This window comes from Anabrus simplex, chromosome 8 (genome assembly GCF_040414725.1).
Source record: "Anabrus simplex isolate iqAnaSimp1 chromosome 8, ASM4041472v1, whole genome shotgun sequence".
In the NCBI taxonomy this organism is placed as follows: domain Eukaryota; kingdom Metazoa; phylum Arthropoda; class Insecta; order Orthoptera; family Tettigoniidae; genus Anabrus; species Anabrus simplex.
The window spans coordinates 63128084-63140171 of NC_090272.1; the positions used below are offsets into that span (position 1 = coordinate 63128084).

At 36.2% G+C, this 12088-nt stretch overlaps 1 protein-coding gene across 1 annotated transcript in view; it reads right to left on the reverse strand.

Annotated features, from left to right (window-relative positions):
- LOC136878786 (matrix metalloproteinase-2) overlaps positions 1–12088 on the reverse strand; it is a 226513-nt gene that overhangs the window by 12201 nt on the left and 202224 nt on the right. Inside the window, exons 7-9 of the mRNA XM_067152255.2 lie at positions 9184–9325; positions 6161–6320; positions 4015–4118 (exon numbers count right to left, since the gene is read on the reverse strand). Of these exons, the coding sequence (XP_067008356.1) occupies positions 4015–4118; positions 6161–6320; positions 9184–9325 (406 nt within the window). The remainder of the gene's footprint in view (positions 1–4014; positions 4119–6160; positions 6321–9183; positions 9326–12088) is intronic.

Here is a 12088-nt window from a genome sequence, read left to right on the forward strand (position 1 = left end):
TTATTTTCTCCTGCATCCTAAACTGAAAAAGATAAAACTACTTGCAACAACTGAAATGCACGTAGGATAGAATGCTCTATCAACACTCGGTAGTCCAAAGAACATTGGCGGGCTCATTTTTGAGTCAATCCATTTTTTTTTTTTTTTTTGCAGCCCCGACTATTGTCTTGTCTGGTAACAACAGAAAACAAACTGTTCGTACGTCTGGTAACTCATCAACCTAATTTGATGCATTTTATTCAAATAGGTTCTTCAGGGAATAGTTTTGTGATGAAAGTTGTCCACTTCCGGGGTAACTTCGGCCATGCCAAGAAGGTACAGGAAAACATTACTCAGCTGCGAGTTTTGTAATTACGAGCCTGTTTACTTCAAGAATGCTTTAGAAGAGATTAATAAAGCCACAATAACCATAAACGGAGAAGTTTTTCCCGACAGGGAGGAGAAAGACGGTTCCTATTTTCAATGATAAATATACGGAAATCAGTTGACATGGATGAGGCGCAATTAAGAACTTGATTTGCGGCCCAGATATTTTCTAATTTAGAAGACAGTGTATTATGAGAACAGTCTATAAGATTGCTTCTTTTCCGATCTCCTTTTCCCTCCAGACTATTGAGCTTTATAATTTTCGTACTTTTTATTTATTATCTTTTGTACCATTACAAATAATTACACAATGCAACATGTAATTTGTAATATCATACAATGCTTGTATGCTTAGGCTAAATAAAATAGTTTCTTCTTTGTAAAAAATGTGAATTTGATCACTATACTTCTGTTTCACCACAGATCGTTTTAATTTGTTTGTAATTGTTGATACTGGGCTTTTTGCAGGTTTTTAAAAAACATTCACAGAGGCCGAAGTAACACTACATCGAAGAAAACTTCATTTTCAGAGATATTTTTATGGCGGCTGAAGTTACCCCAAAACATGGGGTAACTCCCGCCACTCTTTTGATAATTATAATTCATTACTGAATAACAATTAGAATTATGTTCATATTTAGAAATGAAGAACAAACATGGCAGAACTTATATTATATTTTTGAGAAAATTAGAGGGAATATTTCACATTTTAATTTTAAAAATATACGAGAAAATGGCCGAAGTTACCCCGTTTTACGGTATTGTTTCTTTATATTCTTTCCGTGGAAAATACAACTTAAGCATGATTTTATCTACGGTGACTAAAATTATGCAATTTTCATGGGTCATATAAAGTCATATTTAGGCTTTATATCATTTCTGTCATTTCCCAGTAATTTTTCATATTACGGTCCTATTCCCCTGTGAATTTTCGTGTTTTTGTCATTTTTTATATTTTTATTCCATTTTTGCATACCTGTTTGCAGTCATCTCAAAGACAGATTTTTCACATCTCTTAATTGTTGTCAGTCATTTTTTATACATCTGAATTACGAGGGTAAGCTGTGTAGAAAGAGGCAGATGCATAGAAAGCGACAGAAAGGTGAGACTCAATTGAATACTAATGATCTGACGTATTTCAAATATGCCCCAGTAACATTGATGTGAGCGGTCTTTTTTCCGTTACAAGTCAATGTTGCATGATAATAGAAGATCGCTCCTATTCGAAAATTTTAAAACGTATGTAGTTTGCTATTGTAATTCTTTCCGATCGCCCATCAAAACGTGACATTTATTTCATTCTGTGCAGAGTCGAGAGCTCTGGATTGAGAAATTAAATCAATTCAAAATACTGTATAATAATAAACATTAATATTATTACTTATTTATTATTACTGAATGTACAAGATTTTAAAAGTATATTTTCAATATAATGTTAATTTAAACAGTGGCAAGATTTTGAAGATTTCAAAAAAGGTTCCCACCAACAAATTTTTAAGTCATATTTATTGTCATATTTTAATACTGTTTTAGATCATAAATGCTAGCATATTTCTAAGATTTTTAAGTCATAAACATCCAGGCCATACTGATGAATGAAGATGAAACCAATCTCATTAGAGATTCATGAACATTCATGAAGTGAAAATAACTTCAATATTAAAGCCATGAATGAACAAGCTGCGAAAGTTAACAACCTGATTTTCTCCAAATTTTATGCTGAGAATGAAGTTTATCACTCAGCAGGCACAGTAGTGAAGAAACCATTCCCTGGCACTATTGAATTTTAAAAATTGTTTACATCCTTCCGCCATGCAACCACATAACTGATTTTGAAAGTGGGAGCTCACATTATATTATTACTCAAACAGAACCAGTCACAATTATGCTAATAAAAAGCAAATAAAAACACTGAAAAACATTTTGCAGAAAATGGCTTATGCGAGAGAAAGGAGTGGATGGTGCCACCGAGGGTATATCGGAGTATATGTTAGAAGTGTGGAAGTTGCAAAAAAAGCACCTACATCGTCTATACCGGCACCTTTTCTCCTAGAAAAATAGCACTGACTATAGATAATGGTTAGTCCACACCAAAGTTAATAAACAATGTTAACAAAAACATTTCTCAACATGTTCAACATTATATCCACACCAAAACAGCTGTTTGTGAGGTTACAATTGATAGGGTCAGGAAAAAGAAAATGCTTACAGCTGCGGCTTTTATTATTTTAGCGAGTACAATGAGAGAATAGCGCAGATGCAAAGTATGGCAAAGAAAAATACTGGGAAGGTGAATAGAATTAAGTTTGGAAACAACACTTATGTCAGAACCTTTAATTCATGATGCAGCAAGCGTCCAAAATTCTCTTGAGAATGCCCCAACAAGACTTTCAATTTTTGTCGACAGTAATTGGGTCTGAAGTTGCAAGTAATGCTACACATTATTGGAAAACTGGCTCCACTAATGACAGGCTTTTAAAAGAAAATAGATTTAAAGATTCCTATCAACTGGCGACATTCGACTTATATTCTGTACCTATTTGTCTAGGAGTATCAAAACAAGCAATTTCAGTTATTGTGTCTGAGGTGTTTGAAGCTTTATACAACAATATCAAGGAATTGGTAAAGGTACAAAATAAAAGAAAATCTTCATTTAACCTACCTAGTTAGGATAATAATATTTGAATGATATACAAGCGATTATGGGAGGTTAGGTTATTCAACGAGGAGCGAAGCTGGAAATGAAACTGCATTAGAACACAGCTGAAAGAATATCATACAGAATTAAACCAAACCCCATGGCGCAACAGCCCCGAAAGGCCATGGCCTACCAAGCGACCGCTGCTCAGCCTGAAGGCCTGCAGATTACGAGGTGTCATGTGGTCAGCACAATGGATCCTCTCGGCCGTTATTCTTGGTTTTCTAGACTGGGGCCACCATCTCCCCGTCAGATGGCTCCTCAGTTGTAATCACGTAGGATGAGTGGAGCTCGAACCAACCCTCAGACCCAGGTAAAAATCCCTGACCTGGCCAGGAATCAAACCCGAGGCCTCCAGGTAAGAGGTAGGCACACTACGCCTACACCGTAGGGCCAGCTATACAGAATTAAAGGTACTGTATATTATAACTATCGCAATTTGATAGTCAATTTTTAGAAGAAATTGTCGCATTCCGCGCTACAAATCTGTGTGCTCCAAAATCATCCTTGCACATGTGAACACTGAAATGTTAATGAAAACACAAAATGTTAATGAAAAGTTTCATTCACAAAAGAAATTTTATCAACATGCTCAAAAAGTTAAAGAACACGCTATTATGTTTATTAACATACAAAAATATTCATAAACATTGTTCGTTAACAGTGCTTATTAACAAAGTTAACGAAAACATCTTGGTGTGGACGCACCTTCTAGCATAAGACACATTTAACATGGCTGGAGATGACGTAAGTGGAGAATGTTTTTCTCAAGGATAACTTTACATGGCCGTCTCACATGTCTTGCATCGACTTTTCACACTGACATCAGGAGGAAATTCAAAATTGCTCCATGCAAAGCCCAGGTGGGTTTCTAGTTATGATATACACTACACTGCACACCTCTTAGATTTAATACAAGAGATCATTGTGAATACACAGAAGTCGCTTACCATCTCTCCACTGGAAAACTGTATCAATGTTGTACCCAACGCCCTTCCACATGGACATGTCCCGCGGATAATCCAGCTCTACTGATCCAACATCGGAATCATATCTGAAAATAATCATGTAATTAAGAAAAAATTAGTCATTTATCATTGGGATCACACCACTTTTCATAGCAAAGTCTCCTACAATATATTTGTTTAATGTTATTGTATTTAACGTCCCACTAACTACTTTTGATATATTTTTCCTTACAACTATTTACACCCAGATTTTCACAATTATACAGTTTACCATCAAAGTTAATTATGTCAATTCTTGTATATAATCTTTCTCTCCCAATAAATTTGCCTAAAGGAACAAGTAGATTTTGAAAAGAATTATATAAAAAATTTACTGTGGACTTAAAAATGTTCATGCCTGGGTCGAACTTGCGGGCATGAAATTTTTTGAATGTCAGTGTAGCTGGTTGATAAATCTTGTGCTTTTTAAGTCTGTGGCCAAATTCAGGTTTAGGGGGTGGTTCTTCTTCTTCCACTGAAGATTGAAGCAGATGCCTTCTGTTGCAGCTGTCTCCAGTGCTTTGTCCGGTATTACCTTTGAATAGCTGTTATAAAGCAAGGGAGATAAGACACAATCCTGGCTGACTCCTTGCTGGATTTCTATTTCTTCAGATAGACCATTACCGGGCGAGTTGGCCGTGTGGTTAGGAGCGTGCGGCTGTGAGTTTGCATCCAGGAGATTGTGGGTTCAAATCCCACTGTCGGCAGCCCATTTTCACACTTTAATCAAGGCCACGGCCGCTTCCTTCCAACTCCTAGGCCTTTCCTATCCCATCATCGCCATAAAACCTATCTGTGTCGGTGCGACATAAAGCCACATCAAAAAAAAAAAATTCCATGTGGACAGTGGCTTTCTGGTTCCAGTACAGATTTACAATGATGTGGGTGTCTGCTCTCGAGACTGGTCTTCCTTAACATTTCCAGCAGTCTACCACGTGGTACTTTACAAATGCCTTTTGTTATCAATGAAACACTCATACACTTCCTTGTTCTTGTCCTGCCAATGCTGCCCCAGGAATTTGAAGCAGTATAGTGCATATTATGTGGAAATAAGACGTGGTATAATACTAGAATCGGCCATGCTGGACGTGTTTACGTTTTACTGATATTGTTCCTCCTATTACTATTACCATTACTTCTTCAAACAATGATGAATGTGATAATCTGGGGGAATGTGTTATAGATGAATACTTTTGTTTCACATTTTTTTTAAGAAATTTATATTATATTAGTACTGACACTTACTTGTTTACCTGCTAAATCATTCTTATTTTTGTTCTTTCAGAATGTATATGTACAGAAAGATCCAACAAACTATGAGCCGAGTGGTGTCTTTGCCATCTGTGGGTACCATACAGTGGCACCGACACAACCATACAACCTTTTGAAATAGTTAAAGAAACCTTCAGTTTATATGGTTTTAACTTAAACAATTTAGTAGGTCTTTGCACAGAGCCATAAGAAATGCTTGTTTGTTTTGAAAGATATCTAAGTGACCTTATGGAAGAATTCTCCAAACAATGACTGATTTAATCTAATGTTTCTTTGGAGGGAACCCTAAGCTGTCCGTTAGGTTTCTTAGACTGAACAATACCCATCGCATGAAATTTATTATAAAGTTTATGGATTGCTGTACGATCTGAATATTTACACCCCGGAATCTTTCTGCAAATAGTCTTTGAACAAGACAAATCAAATACATGCTGTGTAGTAGAGAGCCATATTTCATGTCACAATTAAATATAGAAAAAAAAACCACCATGCATAATAACTGAACTCAACTCCACATTCAGATCCACATTAATAGGAAGCAACTAGCATGACCTTGTCCCAGTCACCAGCTGGATGCATGTGTGCTCAGTGGAAAAACACCACAAATTGCTTGATAGATCATTGGATCTCCCTATATGTGCATATATCCATAAAAATCCAGTAATTTTTTTTTAAATAGGCCCTGAGAAGTGAAGAAACGACTAGGATTCTAAGATTTAAAACAGGATATATGATTTATATGCCAACATAAATTATGCCAGTAAAGGTGTATTATATTGAATAGGAAAATGACATGCCAAATTGTAAAACTACTTACCTCCAATACATAGTTCCACTAAAGAAATAAGTTTTCTTATTGTGTCCCCATACCATAGCACCGTCAATCTTCTCCAGTGTTTCAGGCAAACCAAGATAAGTCAGCGGTTTAGGATAGTCCCTCTCCAGTCTGTAACCATCAAACATATAGAACTGCTTTCCTGGAAGAGAAAAGAACCCAGTATAAGGCACGAATAAAACATCAACGAATTCAATTCCCAGTAATGATAATGCCTTTGCTGGTGAGACCTAGGGTTTACAGTGTGCTATGTGTTCAGATATGGGCTGGATCAAATTTGTTAACTTGCATTTTCCTGTCTTAGTCTCATCCTTCGCTTTGACAATATGAAAGTGACTAAGGTATGAGCGATGCTAGTAATGCCATTCCTTGTTCAGCCAGTCCTTGTTATGATTGGTGTGAAAATGTTGCTCACAGGGTCGGTTGGTGCATGCATTTCAATGGGCTTGGCATACTGATATGTAACAGCAACTTCTGGCTCGGTGAGGAAAGCAAGGGGAAACTACCTTGCTATTCGTTTCCCTAGTATGCCTCTTCAGCGACACCTAGGCCGTCTGCAATGGATATTGGCGGAGCTACTGAGGATCAAACCAGCCTTTGGACTGAATACTCAACATACATATAGTAATGATGATAACCATACCAGTTTTAAGACAGGCTAACTAGAGTGAAACATGTATTAGAGAGGTGGACTCTTGAAAGGGGTGGGAATTTTAAAGTAATTTTAAGTAGTAATACCGATATTTTAATATGTATATGATTTAAGGGCATAAAGTGTTTAAATATAATTTGTGAGGAGTCATTAACACAGTGGCTTTCTGCCCGGATGACAGATTCAAATCTTGGTCGATCCTGGGTTGGAATTTTCAAATGAAAAAAAAAAAAGCCATTAGGAAGGGCATCCGGCCTTAGAACTGCAACCAAAACCAGAATGAGCCTGGGTAGCTCCAGTGACCCCCAGTAATAACTGAATAAGTTGAAGATAGTTTAGTATTTACATAAAATGTACTTACATTGGTTCACATTTAATACAATCGTATGTTTACAATTCTAGTCCTAACTTATCACTGCATTTTTGATTAATAATAAATTGATCACTGATTTTTAACACTTTTTAAAACAAATTTTATTTTACAGATACCCTCTAGGCAAATTGAAAAATTTGATACATTCACCATCTACACAATCTTTCAGTGAAACTAATTTTTGTATATTTTCGATGCTAACAGTTTTCCTAGCGATGATGTATTCTGTATAGGCAGTTCTATGCTGACACAACCATCGTTTACATCATCCTCCTCCAGTTTGGCTGTAATAGTCTTGGCAGCCAAGGTCCTGAATACTGTATATAGTAGATTTGGTCCTTGATCGGGGGGGGGAGAAAGCCTAATCACTGGGCAGAAAATGGCGGATGGTCCTTACATTGAAGTTCAAAATACAATCCCTTTGAGTTTTTTAAACTGGTTCTTGGCAAAACCAGTCGCTAACAGGGAGACAGCCTTTAGGACAGTATTCGCTGTACTTGTACAGTTAACTAAGACGGGAAGGTGCCAGAAACTTTGTTCTACAGAAGTTAATTTACATGCCAGTATGTCTACTGGCACACAGCTGCCATATCTGAGCACCTGCAAATGCTACCACACTGATCCCATACTGAAACTGCAACCTTGGAATCGCCTGAGCCACTCAGCCCAGCACAGAAAAATTTAGTTCCTGCGATTAGCATAAAGAAAGGCTCATAATCACATTAAACCACACACACAACAACAGCAGCCACTACAAAAAGCAACAGACCAAGAAGGAATAATCCAAAAAAGATTTGTTTTCACATGCTTCTTAAATTTCTTCAAATACTGATGTTTATTCAATTTTTTTATTTTTTATTTTTTAAATGTATTGCTGGAATTTTCAATTGCATGAAAATAGGTACTTGTGTTCTGCAGATTTGAAGATGCCATAAAATATCATCTTTATCTCCCAGTTTTACTCCATATTGCCTATACTACCCCTAGTTCAGTTTCCTGAGAAGAGGTTGGGAGATAAGGCAAAATTATATGGCATGTTTTTATGGACAGATATCTTTCCTGTCACCAACCTCAGTTCAGGAGCTAATGAAGACGAAAATAACGTTGGTGAATGAAACTGCTATGGGCTAAAAATAGGAACTGTCCTGACATTTGCCTGGAAGTGAAAATGGAAAACTGCAAAAAACCATTCTCAGGATGGCTGATGGTGCGGTTCGAAGCAATTCATCTCCCGAATGCCAAGCTTGGTTCCACAACCATGGCGAGTTAACACACACTGCCACTCTGCTTGGTAATTCCATGGAAACAAACATCAGTGCCAAAGTGTTGATCTGAGTAACTTAGAAGTGAAGCTTCCACGGTGTGTAGAATTAATTAATTCATTTTCCAGGTTGAACCGTGTTGTTTTCTGTACAGTTTGCCGACATTTCGAATACATTGCAGTACTCTTTGTCAAGGAGACTGAAATATCCCTACTCGATCCGAGGTAATCAGTCTCCCAAGCAGCAATCATACTACACACAATAATATTTGATAAGACCAAGATCCTAGTGGCTATCCCTTGGAATCTGGAAAGGAAAATCCATGAGGCTATCAAAATCAAGAAACATCCAAACAATATGAATTTAGAAGAAGGATATAAAATCAGCAATTCTTGGATGCCTATCATACATAGATTAAGACATTCAGACTTCAACATAAACACGCAGGATGAACCTCTAATTGAATAACAGTGCGGGCAAGTCCCACTACCTGACTGTGACACATACTTTCCAGAATTCTCATGAGACAGCCAGGGGGACTTATGTCAGCCAGAAAGGGTAGGATATAAGGCCAAGGTCAGGAACCACTCTCTGAGTAAATTTAATTCTTGCTTTAAAAAATCTTAAATAATGATAAAGATCTTTAAGACTTCAGTAGCACTGTTCAGAATTGATCTCTATATCAGATCATTTGAAAAAGAATTAGTATTCATCTTACCTATGAAGACCACTATCTTCTTATCATTTCGTTCATACACTGCATCAATATGAGTGAGATTTTCTGGAAGTTCTGCCCACATGCGACGTATTTCAGTTGGGTAACCAGCATATAATCCTTCATCCCCAATTCTCCACTGATACTGAAATGAAGTAATATTACTTATTAAGTTGGAACATAAACAATGAAATAAATATCACAATCTCAATTAAATTCTGCAGTCATTTCAAGCCTCAAACATGCTTGACTTCTGCAGTCTTATAACTTTATCTCCCAGTTCTACTCTATATTGCCTATATTTCTATGATTGATAATCAATACACCCGCAGATTGGTGCCATGCCAGTTGTTCTCTAGACCCAGCAAGAAGCAGTCGCTCTCATACAGAACGGATCACAAGATATAAACTTCATTATTATCCGTACTGACAGCTAACTACTGTATCATATAAGATTTATTGAATCCATATATATATCCTCCTCTTCAATGCAAAACCTAATATCTATACATGTTTCAGCCATATGTTTGGGCCATCTTCAGTAAAACAATTGATTAAAAACATTAAAACATAACCACAGTATAACCCCGATTTTACTTGACCTTGATGGCTTGATCTAGCGTAAACCTGCATTTAATGGAAGAAATTTCAAGTCCAAAAAATTATTTCATAAGAGCAATGCAATTTCATATTCCATTTAACATAGGTAATTTGCATTATTTATTTATTTATTTATCTATTTATTTATTTATTTATTTATTCATTCATTCATTCATTTATTCATTCATTCATTCATGAAGCACAAGATACAGCTACACTAGGGTTACCAGGTATTGGCCAGCAAAAAAAAAAAAAAAAAAAAAAAAAAGGAAGATTTTCAGGTTTTGGGCAGGAAAAAAAAAAGGTAGATTTTATGACTTACTGAAAAACATCTGGTAGTTTTATTTTAATACACTACCTACAAAAAGCAGGGTTGCCACTTTCTTCACAAAAAGAAGGAAGATTTTTCATGGGCATATTTTTTAATGACTCGTGCATTCATATTTTTATTAAATGCCATTTTCGATCAAAAACCACTCACATTTACGTCTTAAACCTTACTGCTTCGTATCACTTTCGTATTTTGAAACTGATTTAGCTTTATCTAGGAATCTACTGTCATTCATTACTAGGTTATAAAACTCTTTGCAGGATATGTCAAAATTTACTACAATTTGAAGCTATGATTTTATGAGTTCTGGTGAACAACTGTTCCTAACATCGGTCCACTTGTTCTTCATCATCGAAAACACTTGTTCCACAAAAGCATTTGAACTTGGTATGCTTAGTATAAAACATATGAGCAGAGAGATATTTGTCACTTTTTGTTGAGGCACTAGAATTTCACCCACTTCGACACAACATCACCATCCTTAGTAATACAGTCAGAAAAGTTATCTTTCACCTCACAAAATTCTTCATATAGCTGATCCAGGTTAACTTGATCTTGTAGATTGAGTATTTCAACTGCAAGTTCAAAGTCACAATACTGTATTTCCCCATTCAAACAGAGAGGTTCCTACCTTGCATACTTATTACTAGCTGTGAAGTCGTAGTGGTTTTTGAGATATTTCAGCAATGTGCCATAGAAACCATCAAATTCACATGAATTCCTCTTAAGGGATGTTGATGAAATCTACCTCATTAATTTCTTAGTTTCACTCCCGCAGAATTTATCGTTCTTTCTTTGTGTGATCTTGTTATAGATCATGTACAGACTGTTATGAGATTCAATAATACTTAGCTCCCTTTTTTTCCAGGTATTTTGATACTGATTGCATTTGACATCCTATATTTGACACAAAATGCAAATATATTTCAGGAATTATTTCCTTCTCTGGGTCTTCAGCTAGAAATACTGATGCAAGTTGCTTTGGACAGGCATCAATTATCTTGAAATAGTTCTTTATAGCTGGCCAGTACTCAATCTGTTAATGGCAGGAGTTAAGGAGAGCCATTTTGTGGGCACATGACTTAATATTTCAGACCACTCAAAAGCCATAAATTCAGAAAATGATTTCAATTCCTCACACCTTTTAGCTGATACAGAGAAATGATTATAGATCTTCAAAACAGGATTCTCTACATCCATTTCCAGCTCTTTCTTGGCATGCTTCATCGCATTATGAATGATGTGATTTGAACAACTGGCTTTCTGCAGGTTGGGATTCTTGGAAAGCAACAATTGATAAACAGATGGTTTCCTGCCAAAATTCACATTTGCACTGTCAGCACTATATGCTGTTAAATTATTAATATTTAGTGAATGGCTCTCCAGATTATCAACGATTAATTTTGCCACTGCATTTGAAGATTCATCAGACTGTTCAATAAATGTCAACAGTTTGTTCTGTATACCTACTAACGATTCAAAGTATCTTATACAAAATGGGAACATCTTTTTGTTGCCTCTGTTGGAAGCATCTGGTGCTATTGAGAAAAACTTACTACTTTCAGGAGATTTTAGAATACTAACAAAATCGCTGACACTTAGGTGCAATGCATTTTTCACTAACTTTTCTGCCTTCATCTTGCCACAGGAAAGTTTTACAGCTGTTTCTGAATCTGAGAATATACATGATGTCAATTCATTGCTGCAATCCGAACTTGCATAACTCAGGTTATGTTTGACTGTGTGATACAAAAGTCCTAACTCACAAGCTGTGACAATATTGACTTCAGATTTCTTAGTGTTCACTAAATATTTAGACACTTTCATGGTTTGACTACTTGCTTTCTCCTTTAACTGATGTCCTTTGTACTGGGCACGTTCCTTGAGATCAAACTGTTCACCATGCGAAATGTACAAAAAGCATGTTTATCACCTGAACCAGGTCTAACCCACATGAAAGTATTTTCCCATTTCTTC